Genomic DNA, 21,730 nt, shown 5'->3' with positions numbered 1-21,730 from the left:
CTAAAACCAGCTTGAACATCAGGAAGTTCACGGTTCACATATTGCTGAAGCCTGGCTTGGAGAATTTTGAGCATTACTTTACTAGCGTGTGAGATGAGTGCAATTGTGCGGTAGTTTGAGCATTCTTTGGCATTGCCTTTCTTTGGGATTGGAATGAAAACTGAGCTTTTCCAGTCCTGTGGCCACAGCTGAGTTTTCCAAATTTGCTGGCATATTGAGTGCAGCACTTTCACAGCATCATCTTTCAGGATTTGGAATAGCTCAACTGGAATTCCATCACCTCCACTAGCTTTGTTCGTAGTGATGCTTTCTAAGGCCCACTTGACTACACATTCCAGGATGTCTGGCTCTAGGTCAGTGATCACACCATTGTGATTATCTGGGTCGTGAAGATCTTTTTTGTACAGTTCTTCTGTGTATTCTTGCCATCTCTTCTTAATATCTTCTGCTTCTGTTAGGTCCATACCATTTCTGTCCTTTATCGAGCCCATCTTTGCATGAAATGTTCCTTTGGTATCTCTGATTTTCTTGAAGAGATCCCTAGTCTTTCCCATTCTGTTGTTTTCCTCTATTTCTTTGCATTGATCGCTGAAGAAGGCTTTCTTAGCTCTTCTTGCTATTCTTTGGAACTCTGCATTCAGATGTTTATATCTTTCCTTTTCTCTTTTGCTTTTCGTTTCTCTTCTTTTCACAGCTATTTGTAAGGCCTCCCCAGACAGCCATTTTGCTTTTTTGCATTTCTTTTCCATGGGAATGGTCTTGATCCCTGTCTCCTGTACAATGTCATGAACCTCATTCCATAGTTCATCAGGCACTCTATCTATCAGATCTAGGCCCTTAAATCTATTTCTCACTTCCACTGTATAATCATAAGGCATTTGATTTAGGTCATACCTGAATGGTCTAGTGGTTTTCCCTACTTTCTTCAGTTTAAGTCTGAATTTGTCAATAAGGAGTTCATGGTCTGAGCCACAGTCAGCTCCTGGTCTTGTTTTTGCTGACTGTATAGAGCTTCTCCATCTTTGGCTGCAAAGAATATAATCAATCTGATTTCGGTGCTGACCATCTGGTGACGTCCATGTGTAGAGTCTTCTCTTGTGTTGCTGGAAGAGGGTGTTTGTTATGACCAGTGCATTTTCTTGGCGAAACTCTATCAGTCTTTGCCCTGCTTCATTCCGTATTCCAAGGCCAAATTTGCCTGTTACTCCAGGTGTTTCTTGACTTCCTACTTTTGCGACCCCACAAACTGTAGCCTGCAAGGCTCCTCTGTCCATGGGATTCTCCAGGCAAGAATACTGGAGTGGGTTGCCATTCCCTTCTCCAGGGGATCTTCCCAACCCAGGAATTGAAACCAGGTCTCCTGCATTGCAGGCAGATTCTTTACCAACTGAGCTACAAGGGAAGCTCCAAAAACTCCACTATTGCTCATAAGGCTTTAAGGAGTCAGGTCCATAAGCCCCAAGGAATTCTGGAGGCAGCAGAAACCACTCAATCAAATACACAGCCGATAACAAATGACAACACAATCCCACCAGGTCCAGGATTAAGATGAATGACAGACAGCAAAAGTAGCATCTATAGTCTCACCCAGAATGATTTTATAGACTCCAGATTTCAGGTTTCCACAATAAATTAGAATGTTGAACTTGAATGAGGCAAGACACAGGCAGACACAGCAGGGTAAAATGTTTGGGGAACATGAAGTAGACAGAAGAGGGCAGTTTCTCATCAGTTTAAAGAACATGCCACTTTCACCTCTTACTTCAGAAATCAGTCCTAACATCAGCTTAATGTACTGGGAAAAGGAATAACTGAACTATTTTAGAGTCTCACGAATTCAAGTGAAAGGTGAAGAGAATGTATGGCTAACAATGTGAAGATTTCTAATTAGAAATGCTATATCATAATCAAATTCACATGTGCTTACCTGACAATTTATTTACTAAAAGTTTCTGGCCCATGGAAAATTAACAATAAGATAATGTAGTTATTTTTGCATGCTTAATGGATTCAGCTGTGTCTGACTCTTTGCAACCTTATGGACCATAGCTGGCCAGCCTCCTCTGTCCATGGGATTCTCTAGGCATGCATACTGGAGTGGGTTGCCATGCCCTCCCCTAGGGCATCTTCCTGACTCAGAGATCGAACTTGCATCTGTTATGTCTCCTGCATTGACAGTCAGATTCTTTACCACTAGTGCCACCTGAGAAGCCCCCAGTTATTTGTATATGTAGACTAATATTCTACTGCCTTGTAGATTTAACTGTTTTCACTGGGTGTAAAGACCCAGTTATTGATATCCAGGATTAATTATCCTCTAGGCATTAAAGGTTTCATATTAAATGAGTACTTGTAGAAGAAAAACGTGACCCACAATCTACACCTCTAAAATATACCTGTTGGGTTATCAAAGGTGGGGGGCAGAGGAAAGTGAAAGTGAAGTTGCTTAGTCGTGTCCGACTCTTTGGGACCCCATGGACTGTAGCCTATCAGGCTCCTCCGTCCGTGGGATTTTCCAGGCAAGAGTGCTGGAGTGGATTGCCATTTCCTTCTCCAGGGGATCTTCTGACCCAGGAATCGAACCCGGGTTTCCCGCATTGCAGGCAGACGCTTTACCGTCTGAGCCACCAGGGAAGCTCTAGGGGGGCAGAGGAAGTAATACACTAATCATTTGTCTTGTTTGCCTTAATGCCAAAGACTTTCATTTCAAAGCAAACAAACAAGCAAGCAAAATAAATCCAGACTCTTGCAGTCTTGTTAGATAGACAAATACTGTGTGGTTTCCATGAGGGTCACAGTTTCATAGAAGTAATGACATTTGTCCTCTTAGTAGTAGCAGCTATGTCAGTCCATACTCCCTTAATTGATTCATAACTCAAGAAAGGAAAAATACAGTGAAGACCTTCATCTAAAGTCAGTTGCCTTTAGATAAATTGGGGGGGATAAATTGGGAGATCAGGATTGACATACACACACCACTAGATATAAAGTAGGTAACTAATAAGAACTTACTGTATAGCACAGGAAACTATTCAATACTTTGCGATGATCTACATGAGAATAGAATCTTTTTAAAAAAGTAAATATATGTACATGTGTAACTGACTGACTTTGCTGAACAGCAGAAACTAACACAACGTTGTAAATCAACTATACTCCAATAAAAAAAATTAACTAGGGACTTCCCTGGTGGTCCAGTGGCTAAGACTCTGTGCTCCCAAAGCTGGGGGGCCTGGGTTCGATCCCTGATCAGGGAACTAGATTCCACATGCTGTAATATGACCCGGCACAGCCAAATAAATAAATAGAAATAAATATATTTTTAATTAGCTAAAAAAATTATTTTTAAAAAGATCAGTCAAAAAATAAAACAGTCAGTTGCCTTGAGATTACTGGTGAGCAGATATTCACATCTGCTATGAATTTATAAAACAACCCCCAAATCTTTTCCCAAAAGTTCATCTTAGTTTCGTCTGGAACATGTGCTGTCTCCTGTCATGACGACTGCGGAATCCTAACCCAAGGCCACAGACACTGAGTCCAGAGCCAAGGTCACCTCTGAAGCTGACTGAGCCCCTTTGTAACCATTGCCAAAAGCCCCCCTGATCATCACCAACAAGCTTCCTGACCCCAAATTAGGTAAAAATGCCCACCCCATGCTCACCCTATTATAGCGCCCTAAGAGTCAGACACGACTGAGTGACTTCACTTTTACTTTTCACTTTTATGCACTGGAGAAGGAAATGGCAACCCACTCCAGTGTTCTTGCCTGGAGAATCCCAGGGACAGCAGAGCCTGGTGGGCTGCCACCTACAGGGTCTCACAGAGTCGGACACGACTGAAGTGACTTAGCAGCAGCAGCAACCGATCACCTAATACCACCCTTCCAGCAGGAATTTTCTTTGTCTTGAGGCTATAAAAATTGACTGCTGCTGCTGCTGCTGCTAAGCTGCTAAGTCGCTTCAGTCGTGTCCGACTCTGTGCAACCCCAGAGACAGCAGCTCACCAGGCTCCCCCATCCCTAGGATTCTCCAGGCAAGAACACTGGAGTGGGTTGCCATTTCCTTCTCCAATGCATGAAAGTGAAAAGTGAAAGTGAAGTCACTCAGTCATGTCTGACTCTTCTCGACCCCACGGACTGCAGCCCACCAGGCTCCTCCGTCCATGGGATTTTCCAGGCAAGAGTACTGGAGTGGGGTGCCATTGCCTTCTGCAGCTAAGCCACAAAAGCTGGCTGAGCCAGCTGGCTGTTCTAACAGTGTCCTATTGGCTCTCCCTGGTCTGCCAGGAGGTGCCGGCCAGCCCTGTTCCCAGTGCCCACATTGTCTCTGCTCTTTGATCTTAATAAACTCACTCCTTTCTGCAGTACTCTGGAAATTCTTTTTCAACCCCCATTCAGACTGCGATGACAACTACCAAATTAGACACTCTTTCTTCCCAGTATTCCCAACCTCTGGCCTTACTTCCTGAAGCTCCCAGTACCTGTAAGCAGATGACTTTGTCCCCAGGCTGAGCTGAACTGTCCAGGGAGTAGTCCCCATCCTGCCTGGACTGCTGCCTGCCCCGAGTCTTCCCGACTGCCACAGGGTTCACGGCTTCCAGGTGCGAGGGGTTGGGCAGCATAGTCACATGGAGGGGATGGTGCGCACCGAAGTCCAGGTCAACCGAGGACGTTAGGTGAGACAGGACATCGCCAACGGCTGAAACGTTTTCTGGAAATTCACTTAAGCCTTGCATTTTACGGAACATCAGCTAAGCCGAGTAAACACACAAGAATAAATGGGAAGAGGTGGTTTGTTTAAATCACACAATCTAAAAAAAACTTTATGCACATGTTGTATATATATTGTGACCATGCATTATTTAAAGATAAGCACACACTTGTAACTGCTAGAATGCACGGAGCTATTTGGAGATGTTTATCATCAAATGAAGTTCTAACACGTTAAGACAAGTCCAGCATGATGCAGACAGTAAGATACCTCTGCCTTGCCATAAGCAAAATTTTTTTCTTAAATGCACTTGTTAGAATGCCTTTTCCAAAAGAACTAGTATTCTTGTTAAATTAACAGGAATACTTGCTATTATTTGAGTTATTGAATTATTCAAGTATATAAATACATTAATTGCTAACAAGAATTATTCTTATAACTTTTATAATTAAAGGAAAATAAGAACTTCATCCCATTTAGTCACAGGATGACATCCACTACTTAGCTCAAGTGACATCTAAGACACTATTTTGCGATTCTCGGGTTGTAGCATCTATGTAAGTTCTGATACCATTTTAGTTTCAAAATTGTGAAAAATGTATGGATATTTTGAACATGAAAAGTAACAAAGTGCTATTAAAGATTCTAAATATGTTCTCTTTACAATATATAATGAGTAATTGATAAATAAATCATTGATTTTTAAAATTAAAAAAAGAAACTATATTTCACGATTTTCAAAGGACTTCTCTGCATACATTCTGTCACCTCATTTTCATCCTTTTCTATGAGATAGATGTTACTATCTATTTTAAAAATGAACAAGCTAAAAGACTAAAAATACAGTTGCCATACAACCCAGCAATCCACTCCTGGGCATATATCCGTCATATAAAACTCTAATTAGTACAAGCACCCCAGGGTCCACCAGCAGCACTATTTACAATACCCAACACATGGAAAGGACCTAAGTGTCCATTGATGGACAATGGATAAAGAAAATATGGTATGTATATAATGGAATACTGCTGCTCCTAAGTCACTTCAGTCGTGTCCGACTCTGTGCGACCCCATAGACGGCAGCCCACCAGGCTCCACCATCCCTGGGATTCTCCAGGCAAGAACACTGAAGTGGGTTGCCATTTCCTTCTCCAATGCATGAGAAGTGAAAAGTGAAAGTGAAGTCGCTCAGTACTCAGCCACAAAATAGAATGAAATAATGCCATTCACAGCAACATGGATAGACCTAGAGATTATCATACTAAGTGAGGTAAATCAGACAGAAAATGACGAAAGACTTGTGTGTGCAATCTAAAGAAATGATATAGGAAATCCCTGGTGGTCCAGTGGTTAGGATTCTGCACTTTCACTCCCGATGGCCTAGGCTCAATCTCTTGTCGGGTAACTAAAATCCCACAAGTTGAGCAATGCAGACACAAAAAAAAGGAGAACTTATTTACAAAACAGAAACAGATGCACAGACATAGAAAACAATCTTATGGTTACTAAAGAGGAAGAGGAGGGATAAATTAGGAGTTTGAGAATTAAAAAAAAAAAAAAAAGGATGAGCAAGAAAAATTACTTGGCTACAAAGGTTAAAAGATTCTTGGTTACAAAGCTGGGTCTCAAATCAAACTATCTACCAAGGACGGTATGTTATGCTCAATTGGCCAAATGGTTTAAATGACCCAAAAGCTTCTTATTGCCCTCACTGCAAATAGGAACATACAAACTCACAGGATAGGAAGAAATGTGATTTTCACAAGCTTCACTTCAGTTCAGTTCAGTCGCTCAGTTGTATCTGACTCTTAGCGACCCATTGACTGCAGCATGCCAGGCTTCCCTGTCCATCACCAACTCCTGAAGCTTGCTCAAATCGTGTCCATCGAGTCAGTGATGCCATCCCACCACCTCATCCTCTGTTGGCCCCTTCTCCTCTTGCCTTCAATCTTTCCCGGCATCAGGGTCTTTACCAATGAGTCAGTTCTTCACATCAGCTGGCCAGAGTGTTGGAGCTTCAGCTTCAGCATCAGTCCTTCCAATGAATATTCAGGACTGACTTCCTTTAGGATTAACTGCTTTGATCTCCTTGCAGTCCAAGGGACTCTCAAGAGTCTTCTCCAACACCACAGTTCAAAACCATCAATTCTTCGGCGCTCAGCTTTCTTTAAGGTCCAACTCTCACATCCATCTATGACTACTGGAAAAACCATAGCTTCGATTAGACAGACCTTTGTTGGCAAAGTAATGTCTCTGCTTTTTCATATGCTGTCTAGGTCGATCATAATTTTTATTCCAAGGAGCAAGGGTCTTTTAATCTCATGGCTGCAGTCACCATCTGCAGTGACTTTGGAGCCCAAAACAATAAAGTCTGTCACTGTTTCCATTGTTTTCCCATCTATTTGCCATGAAGTGATGGGACTAGATGCCATGATCTTAGTTTTTTGAATGTTTAGGTTCAAGCCAGCTTTTTCACTCTCCTCTTTCACTTTCATCAAAAGACTCTTTAATTCTTCGATTTCTGCCATGAGGGTGGTGTCATCTGCATATCTGAGGTTGATAAGTCTCCTGGAATTCTTGATTCCAGCTTGTGCTTCCTCCAGTCCAGCGTTTCACATGATGTACTCTGCATATAAGTTAAATAAGCAGGGTGACAATATACAGCCTTGACATACTCCTTTCCCAATTTGGAACCAGTCTGTTGTTCCATGGCTGGTTCTAACTGTTGCTTCCTGCCCTGCATACAGATTTCTCAGGAGGCAGGTCGGGTGGTCAGGTATTCCTATCTCTTTAAGAATTTTCCACAGTTTATTGTGATCCACACAGTCAAAGGCTTTGGTATAGTCAATACAGAAGAAGTAAATGTTTTTCTGGAACTCTCTTGCTTTTTCTATGACCCAATGAATGTTCACAAGTACAGTCATTGATAATCATTTCTGTGTTTTTGAGTAACTGCTTTGTCTGGGATATTTTAGGAACACAATTTCTGGTTTAAGAATTTCTACAGGTGTCAAAGCACACCTCCATCTGTCAATCATTTTATTCTGTTGTATTCTACCTTTTCTACAGTGAGTTTTCAAAGCTGATTAAGGATCTCTTAGCATCAGAAACACTGAAGTATAAACAAAAAAGGTAAAACTTGGCCCCCAGACATGACATCATGTGTATTTTTTTAATTAAGAAAATTTTTTGGATTGAGGTATAGTTGATTTACAATATTATATAAATTCCACGTATACAACATAGTGATTCAAAACTTTTAGAGATTTTACTTCATTTAGTTACTATAAAATATTGGCCATATTCTCTGTGTTTTACAATATAGCCTTTAGCTTATTTATTTTTTACAAAGTAATTTATATCTCTCAATCCCGTATCCCTATATTACCCCTTCCCATTTTCCCTCTCCCCACTGGTAACCACTAGGTTGTTCTATCTGTGAGTCTGTTTCTTTTTTGTTATAGTTATTAGTTTGTTTTATGTTTTGGATTTCACATATAAGTGATAACATGTAGTATTTAGCTTTGTGTGGCTTACTTCACTAAGCATAAAACCTTGCAAGTCCATTCCTATTGTTCTGAATGACAAATTTACATTATTTTTTATGTCTGAGTTATATTCCATTATATGTGTGTATGCCACATCTTTATTTATCTGTTGATGGACACTTAGGTTGTTGCTGTATCTTATCAATTATAAATAATACTGCCAGTACTTTGGCCACCTCATGCAAAGAGTTGACTCATTGGAAAATACTCTGATGCTGGAAGGGATTGGGGGCAGGAGGAGAAGCGGACGACAGAGGATGAGATGGCTGGATGGCATCACTGACTCGATGGACGTGAGTCTGAGTGAACTCCGGGAGTTGGTGAGGGACAGGGAGGCCTGGCATGCTGCGATGCATGAGGTCACAAAGAGTCGGACACGACTGAGCGACTGAACTGAACTGAACTGAAGAACATTGGGGTTCGTGTATCTTTCCAAATTAGTGCTTTTGTTTTCTTCAAATATATACCCAGGAGTTGGACTGCAAGGAGATCCAACCAGTCCATTCTGAAGGAGATCAGCCCTGGGATTTCTTGGGAAGGAATGATGCTAAAGTTGAAACCCCAGTACTTTGGCCACCTCTTGCGAAGAGCTGACTCATTGGAAAAGACTCTGATGCTGGGAAGGATTGGGGCAGGAGGAGAAGGGGACGACAGAGGATGAGATGGCTGGATGGCATCGCTGACTCGATGGACGTGAGTCTGAGTGAACTCCGGGAGTTGGTGATGGACAGGGAGGCCTGGTGTGCTGCGATTCATGGGGTCGCAGAGTCGGACACGACTGAGCGACTGATCTGATCTGATCTGATACCCAGAAGTGGAGTTTCTGGGTCATATGGTATTTTTTGTTTGTTTTTTGCTGTGACACGTGGCTTGTGGGATCTTAGTTCTCTGATCCAGGATTGAACCGAAGCCTGGCAGTGAAAGCAGCAACTCCTAACCACTGAACCCCTGAGGAACTACCTAGCATTTATAATTGTTTTTAACCTCCTGGCCAAGAATAGCGGTAAGGTTTACCCATGTATAATTGACATAACCTTATCAGGCATTGGGTCTCTCTGATGTTCCCTGTCATTGAATATTGTGCCCTGACCCTCAAGTGCTTCAAGATTTACAGAGCATCTGAGTCGGACTGAACAAGAATACAAAAGATCCAATAACCAATAAAACTACTCACTTTGGAGGATCTCTTGAGATAACAATGTTTTATTAGTTTCATACAATCTATCAACTATAATCTGCAATTAAGTAGAAGGTAAAAATGACTTTCTGGAAGATGAAATTTTATCAAACTGCACAGATCTTTGTGTTTGTTTGAATGATTTTTATGAAATAGGGCAAGCATACTTCAAAAAACAGAATTTATCTGTTTGCATCATCCTTGGGAAACAAACTAACTTTTAACTTTCCTGAGTGAAGAAAGAATTCCTGTAAAGAGATATAGGAAAATCAACCCACACCAGGTCCAACAGCATCAGTTTTCATCAATTAATGAAGCTGTCTCCTGGACCAATGGCTCATATGCTCAGTCAGTTTTCTAAAAGCGATTATCACCATCGGCTTTACTCCGTTTCAGTCAATTGCACATCACTGGTGGGAAAAACAGAAGGCCTTTTACCTCTGGAGGGAACTGCAGAAGGCCCGTCAGCAAGTTCAGCCTCCCTCTATGGGGCATCCCAATAATAACATCCGTTACTCCGCTGTAAGCCGCCATTTTCAGCAGCTCGTAGAAAAAGCCCATCATGCTTTCTGCTCCTTCGCCTCCGTATCGCTTCACTGTGGCAAACTTGGTGGCCAAAAAGTGGTCAAACTCCTGTGGAACACCACATCAGACACGCTAGTTACAGGAGAGCCGACTACCTGGGTCAAAGCCAAACACATTTAAGGAGCCCCCGCACTGCTTCAAGCAGCTACAACAGGGTCTATTCAGTGCAGACCCCAGAGATGAACAGAAGTCACTCAGAGGCTGGCAAGAGATCCCTGCCGAGGACACCAGGCAGCAGTGGGAACACTGAAGAAACACCCCCGCGCTAGAAGAGCTCACCCCAGGAGGAATCCCCTCAGAAGGCCAGGCCTTTTCCAGGACTTGAGTTTTAGTTCAGGGCTCTATAATATTTCATCTGGGCTGCAAACTAGCCATCCACCCATGTTACTGGGGGCAGGGGCCTTGTCATATTGATAGGCTCAAGTCCTGTGCACAGTCCTGGACACTCAATCCTATTAATCTATACTGAGAGCCTCTTTCATGTCTAGTTCCTTTCTCTTTTAAAATTTTTTACCTGTTTAAAATGTTTTTTAAACTTTTTACTTTGTGTTGGGGTATAGGCAAGTAACAATATGGTGATAGTTTCAGGTGAACAGTGAAGGAACTCAGCCATACATATACATGTATTCCTTTTGCCTTTTTTAATCCCTTCGGGTAATTAAAAGAAGAATCAGATCTTAAGGACTTTGCAGTCTTTTATGAAGGGAAGAGCCTCTTTAGACTTCCCTAGAGGCTCAGATGGTAAAGCGTCTGTCTACAATGCAGGAGACCTGGGTTCGAGCCCTGAGTTGGGAAGATCCCCTGGAGAAGGAAATGGGAATCCACTCCAGTACTATTGCCTGTAAAATCCCATGGACAGAGGAGCCTGGTAGGCTACAGTTTGTGGGGTCGCAAAGAGTCAGACATGACTGAGCAACTACACTTTCACTTTCACGAAGGGAAGAGACAAAATACATAGAAAGTATCGACTCTGAGGAGAACCAACAGTTCTGGCGGTTGGAGAGCTACCTCTTTCTACTCAGAATAAAGTGGTGTGTGTTACACTGTCTGTTGTGTTGAGGCCATGGGGGAATTGTGGCTACATTCAAACCATTCATGTCTTAACTCCCTCTCTTCAATATTTATATGTCTTTGGAGAAAAAGAGCTGAACAATTCCTTTGATATTAGCTGCTACTTTATACCTGAGATTCTAGCATTAATTTTGACAGGTGTTTTCGCTCTTCTGTGGTAAATGCCTCCTTCTTCAGTTCCTCAAACCGCTTGGCAAACCAGTCCTTCTCCTCCCGGCTCTGAAGCTGAGAGGTTTCGATAGAAATCTGCCCACAGTAGATCTGGTTGAGATAGGCAACGACTTCCTCAAGAGAGGCCTCCTCCTTCCCCATGTTCAATAATCCTACAAAATGGAATCAAAAGGGTCGCTTTAAAGAATAGTCAACCAAATATAAAACATACCAAGATCCTTATCTCAATTCAGAGCATTTAATTCTAAATAACTTGGGTCATCATCACTGGTTATCCAGATTTTTCTAAAGGCAAAACTAAAAATATGGCCATTTGTGTATATGATTTGAACACAGAGGATATGGGCCCTGTCAGAAGACAATTCTAGAACCTCAACACTACTCTCCCAGACAGTGTCCGAATGTGCCCCTTGCTGTCTCCTCACACCCATGGAAGCCTCAGCTCCAGCAGGCATGACTGCAGTTCTTCAAGAACGGAGAAAGGAGTCCCGCCTCACTGGCAGTTAACTGGCACACGGACAGTCGACAGCTGATGGCTTTTACCTGTGGTATTAAAGGGTCCCTGCAGAGTCTGCACCAGGGCTTGGATTTCAGGCACATTTTCCTGCAGGGCTTGACCAGTGAAGAGTGGGTTGATTTTGGCAGCTTTATGCCCATGCTCACAATACACCGTCACCAACCTGGCAAGGCCATGGTCCACTGATTGAGTAGAAAAACAACAACAACAACACCAACAATAGAACAATACAGTTTAGGAAATGCCCACAAATCACAAAATCAGTTTTCAAAGAAGCCTTTGCGGCTTTGGACATTTTTAACATGCGGTTCCTACCCACCACAGCTGCCAGTGGTTTCCAGGATTAAAAACTAGCAGAATCCAGGAAAGCACACTTATTTCCTTAAATTTATCTCCTGAGAGCAAAAGTCACTGAAAAATAACCAGAAGGAACCAGAATTATGGGTGCACATTTGTGGAAATAACTATGCACATGGATAGATTTTAAAAGAAAACACCTCAAAAACTGTTAAAATACTATAATTTTAATTATGGATAATTATAGTCCTCTTAATTATTATTTGAGTTTTTCATATTGTACATTAAAAAAAAACAGAGACAGTTTAAACTGCAAAATCAATGTTACATTTCCTTCCTTACGTCCTCCAGGTACACATGTTATAGACTCATGAAATCATAGACCAGGAAAAAAAACCTTAGAAATGATCTTATTACTACATAATAAAAAAAAAAAAAACCTTATTTGTAGCCTTAAATGAGTAATTCTCCAACCTCTTCTTAAAGGGGAAATCACTGTATTTCAATGAATCTAATTCTATCTTAGATGAATTTTTTTAAATCTTAGATGATTTTATATTGAGCCAGAAGCTGCTTTTCTTCCCTTTTGCACATGTAAGCCCTTCTAAAATTTGGAAGAAAATCCTTCAAGACCACAACTTCATCTATAAAATTACATCCTTAGTGGAATTAAGTTAATGGTAAATATACAGGGTTATTATCACCATTCTCACCACAGTTTACTAGCCCTCTTTAAAAAAAAATTAATTATTATTGGACTTCCTGGTGGCACAGTGGATAAGAATCTGCCTGCCAATGCAGGGGACGCGGGTTTGATTCCTGGTATAGGAAGATTCCTTATGCCTCGCAGCAACTAAGCCCCTGCGCCACAACTACTGAGCCTGAGTGCTGTAACTACTGAAGCCCTCTCGCCTAGAGCCTGTGCCCTGCAACTAGAAAAGCCACCGCAGTGAGAAGTCCAAGCACTCCAAGGAGACAGTAGCCTCTGCTCTCGGAAACCAGAGAAAGCCTGCACAAAGCAGCTAAGACCCAGCAGAGGTAAAAATAAATAGAAATAAATATATATATATATATGTATTTTATGTTTTGACCACACCCGCAGCACATGTGGGATCTTAGGTCCCTGATCAAGGATCAAACCTGGGCCCCCTGCATTAGAAGCATAGAGTCTTAACCACTGGATGACCAGGGAAGTCCCCTACTAGCCCTCTTGTGAAAACATTCTCTTTAGCAAACCACATCTAGTTAAGAGATCACTGCTTCAGTTTCTCACTGAAAATCCAAGCTTTTAGTGATAGTCTACAACACGGATAGGGGAGTTGGCACAAAAGGATGCTGTTCACCCCAAAGAATACATAGCACCTACTATTCTTGAAGAGAGAGAGGCCTCTTCCCCTCCCACTTCGGAGCACATCCTCCACCCATCCTCACCATCTGTTTTCCCTCAGACTCTTTATTTCACTACTCTGGTTTCTTCTGCTGCTGCTGCTGTGCTCAGTCGTGTCTGACTCTTTTCGACCCCATGGACTGTAGCCCGCTGAGCTCCTCTGTCCATGGAATTTTCCAGGCAAGAATACTGGAGTGGGTTGCCATTTCCTCCAGACCCAACCCCGTACCTCTTCCCTCTCTACCTCCTAGATCCTTCCACTGTGACGTCTAGAATTCCATCCGTTCTGTGATTAACAGACCTCCCTATGTTTTTCACCTCTTCCCTAAACGTTCCTTATACTCCAGTCTTCACAGGAATCTGTTTTCCCCTGAGGACACCAGTAAATGGTGCAATTACTCATCACCCACACCCACGCCCCTCCAGCAGGGTGGGTGGAGTCAACAACGCCTCATTCCTCACTGATCTTTCCCTCCTGTTAGTCCTCTAACCCTCTACAAACCCCAGTCATCTGAGGGACATGCCACAGTGCTGATGACTAATCCCCTCTGGCCAAAAATCATCATCAGATAATGTTGTAGGAGAATGCTTATTGGATGTGCCAATTTGTTTAGAAGAAAAAAAGACTAAAAGACACTATATATCATATGAGCCTGAGCTGTGTTAAAATGTGTATTGTACCTATATGTTTTCATGACAAAATGTATCTAGCATATTAGCACCTACATACTTCATATATGTCTCTTCATTTGCATATATATTTCATATGTATAAAGGAAATAGACCAAAAAGTTAGTGATGATTCTATGTCAAAATTCCCAATTTTCCTTGCTTAGCATATTATCTAAGTTTTTCATAGTGAACATGTCCAATAGAGCTCTTTATTTATTTATATTTTGGGGGGCCATGCCACAAAGCTTATGTGATCTTAGTTCTCTGACTAGGGACTGAATCTGTGCCTGTGGCAATGGAAGCACTGAGTTCTCCACTGGACAGATGCTGACGGTAAAGCTCCAATACTTTAGCCACCTGATGCAAAGAGCTGACTCAATGGAAAGGATCCTGATGCTGGGAAAGATTGAAGGCAAAAGAAGAAGAGGGCAACAGAGGATGAGATGATTAGATAGCATCACCAATTCAATGGACATGAATTTGAGCAAACTCCATGAGAAGGTGAAGCACAGGGAAGCCTGGGGTGCTGCAGTCCATGGGGTAGCAAAGAATTGGACACGACTTAGCAACAACTGTGCCTAGACTGCTTGTGTGAACAAGATGATTTAAGCTGAACACCTGCTGTCCTTCTGGGAACCTGGGATTTTGGTACATGCAGAGGGTGCTTACATGAACCTCTTCCAATAAAAACTCTGGGTGCTGAGTCTCTAACAGGCTTCCCTGTTAGAACAGGAAAGTGTTCTCACAGGAACACTGCACATCTGTTGCTGTGTTTCTTGAAGAGAAGGGCATAGTGTGTGACCACCATAAGAAAAAGAGCAGAAGGAAGACTGCACAGCGGGTCCCCCAGACCCTTCCTGTGCCTTTTCCATTACAGTCCAGCTGTGCATCCTCATCACACCTACTAAACCTCAGCCAGGAGTCCAGCCATACACTATGTGATGTGAGTCCCTTCTGGAGACTCTCTAAGTGTGGGGTGGTCTTCAGGACACACATTATGGATGACACAGGAGCTAAGTATCTTAACAGTTGTGCAAATGTTACAAATGCATATGGACAAATGCATATTCTGGGCCACAGGCTCTGTGCCCCAAATTTCTGGGCTGAAATATAGACAAGTGCATATTTCAGGTTGTAGGCTCCAAGTTTCCAGGCTGAAATTTCGACAAGTGTATATTTTTCCGGCCCTACTTTCTGAGCACCAACTTTCAGCACCAGGCTGAAACATGAACAAGTGCATTTTATCTGCGGAAGAGTCAGCTGAAGCCCAAACAGGTTAAGTGATCTGCAGAAAGTGACAGAGATAATGAAGAAGTTGGAATTTGAACTATTTGTACTTTAGTGTACTTACCTGATAGCTCGGTTGGTAAAGAATCCACCTGCAACAAAGGAGACCCTGATTCGATTCCTGGGTCGGGAAGATCCGCTGGAGAATCAATAGGCTACCCACTCCAGTATTCTTGGGCTTCCCTGGTGGCTCAGCTGGGAAAGAATCTGCCTGCAATGTGGGAGACCTGGGATCAATCCCTGGATTGGGAAGATCCCCTGGAGAAGGGAAAGGCTACCCACTCCAGTATTCTGGTCTGGAGAATTCCATGGACTGTATAGTCCATGGGGTGGCAGAGTCAGACATGGCTAAGTGACTTTCACTTTGATTTTAATCCAGCGTTTCACCTGTTATACCACAACAAAAATTGAAAAGGAAGTCGAGCCTACCACAAAAGAGAGGGGAGAACTAGAAGTCCACGAAACATTTAAAAAACCATCTCAATTTGAAAAATTATTTATTTCTTGGCTGCACTCTGTCTTCACTGCTGCTTGTGGGCTTTCTCTAGCTGTTGCGAGCAGTGGCTACTCCCTAGTAGTGGTGCGCCCACTTTGCAGGGCGGTGGCTTCTCTTGTTGCAGCTCGTAGGCTCTAGAACATAGGTTCAACAGTTGTGGTGCACAAGCTTAGCTGCCCCAAGGCATGTGGATCTTTCCAAACCAGGGATCGAACCAGTATCCCCTGCATTGCAAGGTGGATTCTTAGCCACCACTGAACCACCAATGAAAGTGAAAGTTGCTCAGCCATGTCCAACTCTATACGACCCCATGGACTGTACAGTCCATGGAATCTCCAGGCCAGAATACTGGAGTGGGTAGCCTTTCCCTTCTCCAGGGGATCTTCCCAACCCAGGGATCGACCTCAGGTCTCCTGCATTGCAGAGGGATTCTTGATCATCTGAGCCACCAGGGAAGCCCAGGGAAGTCTAAACATTTTTAAAAAATCTCTAATGTCGTAAGATTTTCCCCTGTTTTTCTTATAAAGCCTCCAGTAAAGCCTCCTATTATTTCTCTCTCTCTTTTTTTTTTTTTTTTTGGCCACGCACTGCGCGGTTTGTGGGATCTTAGTTCCTCCACCAGTGATTGAAGCTGGGCCTTAGCAAGTGAAAGCACCAAGTCCTAACCACTGGACCACCAAGGAACTCCCAAGGCTCCTATTATTTCTAATATTCAACACACCTACAACTTCACTTCAGCTACTAAAACTCATTGCTAAGATCAATAACCACTGAACATTATTTGGAATCTTATAGGCCCCATCTCCGAATCATCTCTAAATTCCGCCATTTCCCCCAATCCTTCATAATGAAATTTTATACCTATGAATCACCAATCCTAAGCTGTTGAATTTCTATAATCTAACAATAAACTATCAGCAATAGAAATTAAGGAAACAACCCCATTAACTGTAATATCAAAAAGAATAAAATTCCTAGGAATAAACCTGTCTAAGGAGGTAAAAGACCTGTACTCAGAAAACCCTAACCCTACCCCTAATTTTTTTTTAAACTATAAGACACTGATGAAGCAAATAGAAGATGACACAAATGGATGGAAAGATATACAGTGTCCTTGGATTGGAAGAATTAAAGAATTGTTAAAATGGCCATACTTCCGAAGCCAATCTATAGATTCAGTGCAAGTCCTATCAAAATACCAACAATTTTTCACAGAACTAGAACAAATAATTCTAAAATGTGTATGGAAAGTGTGAAAAGTGAAAGTGTTAGTCGCTCAATTGTGTCTGACTCTTTGTGACCCCATGGCCTGAAGCCCACCAGGTTTCTCAGTCCATGGAATTCTCCAGGCAAGAATACTGGAGTGGGTAACCATTCCCTTCTCCAGAGGATCTTCCCAACCCAGTGATCAAACCCAGGTCTCCTGCATTGGCAGGCAGATTCTTTACTGTTTGAGCCACCAAGGAAGCCCTTGTGTATGGAAATCCACCTCCATTTCAATTTAGGATTGTTGATAAATAGAACTCAAGCTTACCTGGAAGCTGAGGTTTACAGAGGTTAAAGTACGAGCTCTTTCACTAATACCCAACTACAAAGGACACATATCATGGGTCAAATTTTAACTCCTGAAACCACTGCCATCCAAAAAGGTCACTAGAAACAAATTCAAGATCTCTTTGAAGCCTTACTACAGTGAAAACCTTAATAAATGAGGTATTCATCCTATGTTGGCCTTGATACTTGCTTGGCCAAGATAAACATATGGAGGAGGAGGAGGAGGAGGAAGGCACCATAACTTGACTACACTTCCTCCCATTTCTCTGTGTACCTTGGACGTCAAGCTGCCTTGTGTTCATTTTCAGTAGGGTTTGTGAATACATTCTCTGTGTACCTTGGACGTGGGAGCTGCCTTGTGTTCATTTTCAGTAGGGTTTGTGAATACATTCTCTGTGTACCTTGGACGTGGGAGCTGCCTTGTGTTCATTTTCAGTAGGGTTTGTGAATACATTCTCTGTGTGGGAAGAAAACCTTAGAGTATTTAAATGGCCAAAGGGGTTGAGTGTGGTGATACTAGTTATTTTCCAACATCTATTTTCCTCTTCTCTTTCAAAATAACTTTTAGCTGGAAGGTGGCCGCCCTGAAGAAAGACTATGCTTTCTAATCTCCCTTGCAAGGATGTACAGACGTGTGACCAAGCTCTATTGGACAAACATATCTTATATATACATCCCTTATTGACCATAACAATGTTTGGCCATAGTGGCCACAGACCTCCTGCTAGAAAATCACTTAGTGTTGGAGAAGGAAATGGCAACCCACTCCAGTATTCTTGCCTGGAAAAGTCCAGGGACAGAGGAGCCTGGTGGGCTGCAGTCCATGGGGTTACATGACTGAGCTTGTGTGCATGAGGGTGGAGGGTGACAGTTTGGTAGCAACAAACTGGTAAAACTAAAAAAAAAAGAAAAAAAGAAAAAAAGAAAATCACTTAGTGTGACATAAAATACAAATTCCTGGACCTCATCTCAGGCCACTGAATGAGAACTGGGATGAGGGTGAGGCAAGGGAGGGCAGCTTGGGAACTAGCCTTTTAAACATCATTCAGAGTGATCTGAATGCACACTTCAGTTTGAGGGAAACTGACAGGCAAAATTAGACACTCCATTTGTCAAGTGAAATAAGATATAGTCTTACTCTCAAGGGATTAGTCATCTAGCTGACCAAAATGCTGTTCCTAAAGAAACCTGTTGCACTCAAAAAAGAGAAATCAAGTTTTATTCTGAATGTTTCCTGAGATCAAGAACACAATATTGAGATTTCAGTATGTGATCTACTACTCAAAGGTCAGGTGTTTAGATGATGAAGGGATCCTAATTGTTAATCCAATAACTGGACCAAAGATATAAAATGGGACCTCCCTGGTGGTCCAGTGGTTAGGACTTCAGACTCTCACTGTCCAGGGCCAGGGTTCAATCTTTGGTCAGGGAATTAAGATCTCATAAGCCACATGGCACAGCAAATAACAACAAATAAAAATTAAAAATGCCAAGTGACCTTCCTCTAACGACCAATCTGGGTTCATCTTCTATTCTGTGAGGATGAATAAACATACAATAATTTTGGAGCATAAACCAAATACTCAAAATTGGTCTCTTGTACATGAGAATGCAACTGATCCTCCAAAAACTGATATTCCCGTCTCCTAATCCATTAAAACCCGAGTAGCATAGTTCTGAATTCAGCAAAAAGTTTTAAGCTCCTAAAGAGGCTAAACAGAAGAGACGAATGGATAATAAATACCATGCTGAGGTCCGAGAACACTAACGCCCTCTTCACCCTAGTCACCATCGCGATCCCCAAAGATTCCCCTCACATCGGCTTAGGAGACAGCCCTGGAAAACGTGTATCCTTGGGTGAACTCCAGGAGCTGGGCTAACTTAGAACTTTTCCTGTAGCCCCGCCTCCGCAAACAGCTAAGTTCTCACACGTTTTACGACCAAGGAATGGAAAAGACAAGAGTTCACAGAACCATTCTGTGACCCGGACCCTGACAAGACGCAGGCCTATCCCTCTCTGCTCCCTGGCCTCCCCTTCCTCTCCACCCGCCTGCTCGCACACTGAGGCCCCCAGAAGTCCCAACCCTCAAAAGCACCCACCCCGGGCCTAGAAATAAGACCCCCTGCCTCCTCAGCCGCCACGCCCACCGGCCCAGGCCCCATCCTGACCTGGGGGGCGCGCCAGGCCGCCCTCGGGCTCCCGGCTCTCGGGCTTCCTCGGCCGGTAGCCATAGACACCCCTCTCTGTCTGGTAGCCGCGCCGGAGGAAGAGCGGAGAGGCCCGGCCGAGGCCCAGTCTTGCTGCTGCCACAGCGGCCCAGGCCATGTCCCACCAGGGCCCCGGGGCCCAGAGATCTGAGCCGGATGTCCAGGGGCCGCGGCCGCAGGGAGGTCGCTCCGGCGCGGACCCACCGCCCGGGAGGTGAGAGGCCTTAGAAGGGAGGCGAGGGGAAAAACCCGCCCCCTAGACAACATTCCCACTCCTGATTGGCCAGGGCCCAGCCCTTGAAGCCAATCCAGATCAGGGGCCCGCAAAGCCAAGACGCGCGGCTGGGATCCAGCAACACTCGCGAGGGCCTAGAGGCTGCTGAGGAAAGTCCTGCATTTGGGAAAAGGAGGAGTGCTGAGGGGAGTGTACCGGCTTTCTGTAACAAAGCTGTGTATGCTGGATATATCTGTGTATGCTGCAGTCTCCCTCCGGGAGTGATCACCCACCACCCCTCTCCTGGAAGCTCCAGAGCATAGACTCACACGCACCATGCAGGCTCCCACAGAAAGGAAAAATTAGCGACAGACTGCATGGAAGGTGGCTGGGACTCAGGTTCATAGGAAGGAGCCGGAAAATCAGTATCCCATCTCTGTTTGTATTTTTGTAAAAAATATTGAGGAGGACAGGTTCAAACAGGGGAGAAGGAGCCTGTACGAAAGCGATAGGAGTGAAGAAAAAACTGGATTTGGAAGATTTTAGATAATTGAGATTCTTGGTTGGTCTATCTCTGACACAGTTTCCCAAACTATTTTACTCCACGACTCACCTTTAATTTTACCAATATTGGGAGGTCTGAATGTTTCCCAGTTGGTCATCCATTCTTCCAGTCACCTGAGCAGCTGCACCCCCATACTCCCAAGAACGTTACACGTGTAAGCCTAAGATATCTTTCCACTGTACACACAGAGCCCTCTGCTGGGTTACAGAGATTAATAAAATACAGTGTCTGCCCCTAATCAGGTCCCAGTCCAGTTGCAGACTGAAGTCAATACACAATATGAGACACACGGTAATCCAAGTGTGTGCAGGTGCCCTGCAAGCATAGACAGGTGTGTCAGGGAAACCTCCAAGTGGAAGGCACACTAGAACAGAATCTTGAAGACTGACGAGTTAGGCAAATGTGTAAGGAGAGGAGCCCACCAAGGAGGGTGGGAAAGCATGAGCCCAGAAGCCGGGGGGAGGTTGCAAGGCATTGCAAGCGATTCTGAGGGGGTGGCAAATTGGGTGTGTATTAAGAAATGGGAGTGAAAAGGTGAAGATAGTATGAAATTGTTATTGAGGAGAGTAGTAAAGATAGAATATTGTCTTTAAAGTTTTGAAGTTCACCCCGTTAAGGTCAGTGGCCATGAATATAGAGAGAAAGCACTTTCTGCTGCTTTGTGATTTTCTCCTGCCTTGGTACTGAGAAGGTCAGAAGGGTGATAACTGGTTCATTCAGGGCTGAAGTTTTGCAGGCAGATGGGACAGAAAGGCCAAGATGCAAAGACGTTTAAGATATTGGTTAGAGGACGATTGAAATAACAAAACATGGGCTTTAACCTAACATTTAAAAAATGCTATCAAATATAAGAATGGGCAGATGGTAACAGAAAAGGGCCAGTGGGTTGGCAGTTCCAATGAGGTTGAAGACTAGGTAAATCCAGAGTTGGTTGAGAATCTCAGCTGGAACAGAAGGTTGCAGACAGGAAACAAAATGTTTAAAGTGGTCATTGTAGCGGTGATGCAAATGTTGATACTGACCAGGAAGCTTGTTGGCTAAAGTGGAGTGGGGAGAGTGTTTTCAGAGGTGAGGTCAAGAAACTGAGAGAACAGATATTTAGGTTTTTTGAGTTGCCATAAGGACAACCAGCCAGAAACTTCAAAGTGCCAGGCGTTCACACACAAACCCTTTTTCCTTTAAAATTTCATTCACATTCATGACTTTAATTAGCAATAAAAAAGGAATGACACGGAATACAAATCACCAGTATAACCTGTCTTCTGAACC

The 21,730-nt window shown here is 43.3% G+C and overlaps 1 protein-coding gene across 15 annotated transcripts in view; it reads right to left on the bottom strand.

The window, feature by feature from the left end:
• The window catches only part of DHTKD1 (dehydrogenase E1 and transketolase domain containing 1), a 44,292-nt gene extending 24,408 nt beyond the window's left edge, over positions 1–19,884 (bottom strand). For 9 of the 15 annotated variants that reach the window (XR_015139906.1, XR_015139905.1, XR_015139910.1 and 6 more), the window contains exons 1-5: positions 19,644–19,884; positions 11,808–11,963; positions 11,205–11,416; positions 9,876–10,070; positions 4,483–4,752 (exon numbers count right to left, since the gene is read on the bottom strand). Coding sequence is in view for 8 of the 15 variants with exons in the window: in XM_086334922.1 (XP_086191048.1) it covers positions 4,483–4,752; positions 9,876–10,070; positions 11,205–11,416; positions 11,808–11,963; positions 19,644–19,800 (990 nt within the window). In the remaining 7 variants the exon portion in view is untranslated. Of the gene's footprint in view, positions 1–4,482; positions 4,753–6,449; positions 6,590–9,875; positions 10,071–11,204; positions 11,417–11,807; positions 11,964–15,488; positions 15,636–19,643 lie in introns of those variants that run through there. The other 6 variants (XR_015139909.1, XM_086334926.1, XM_086334928.1 and 3 more) reach the window with 3 other exon arrangements.
• Positions 19,885–21,730: the final 1,846 nt, after the last annotated feature.

The sequence above is a fragment of the Bos grunniens genome, chromosome 13, assembly GCF_055505025.1.
Source record: "Bos grunniens cultivar Pamir isolate PY7600 chromosome 13, Bosgru_T2T1.0, whole genome shotgun sequence".
In the NCBI taxonomy this organism is placed as follows: Eukaryota; Metazoa; Chordata; class Mammalia; order Artiodactyla; family Bovidae; genus Bos; species Bos grunniens.
The sequence above is the reverse complement of the archived record's forward strand: the minus strand, read 5'-3'. Positions and strand labels throughout refer to the sequence as shown.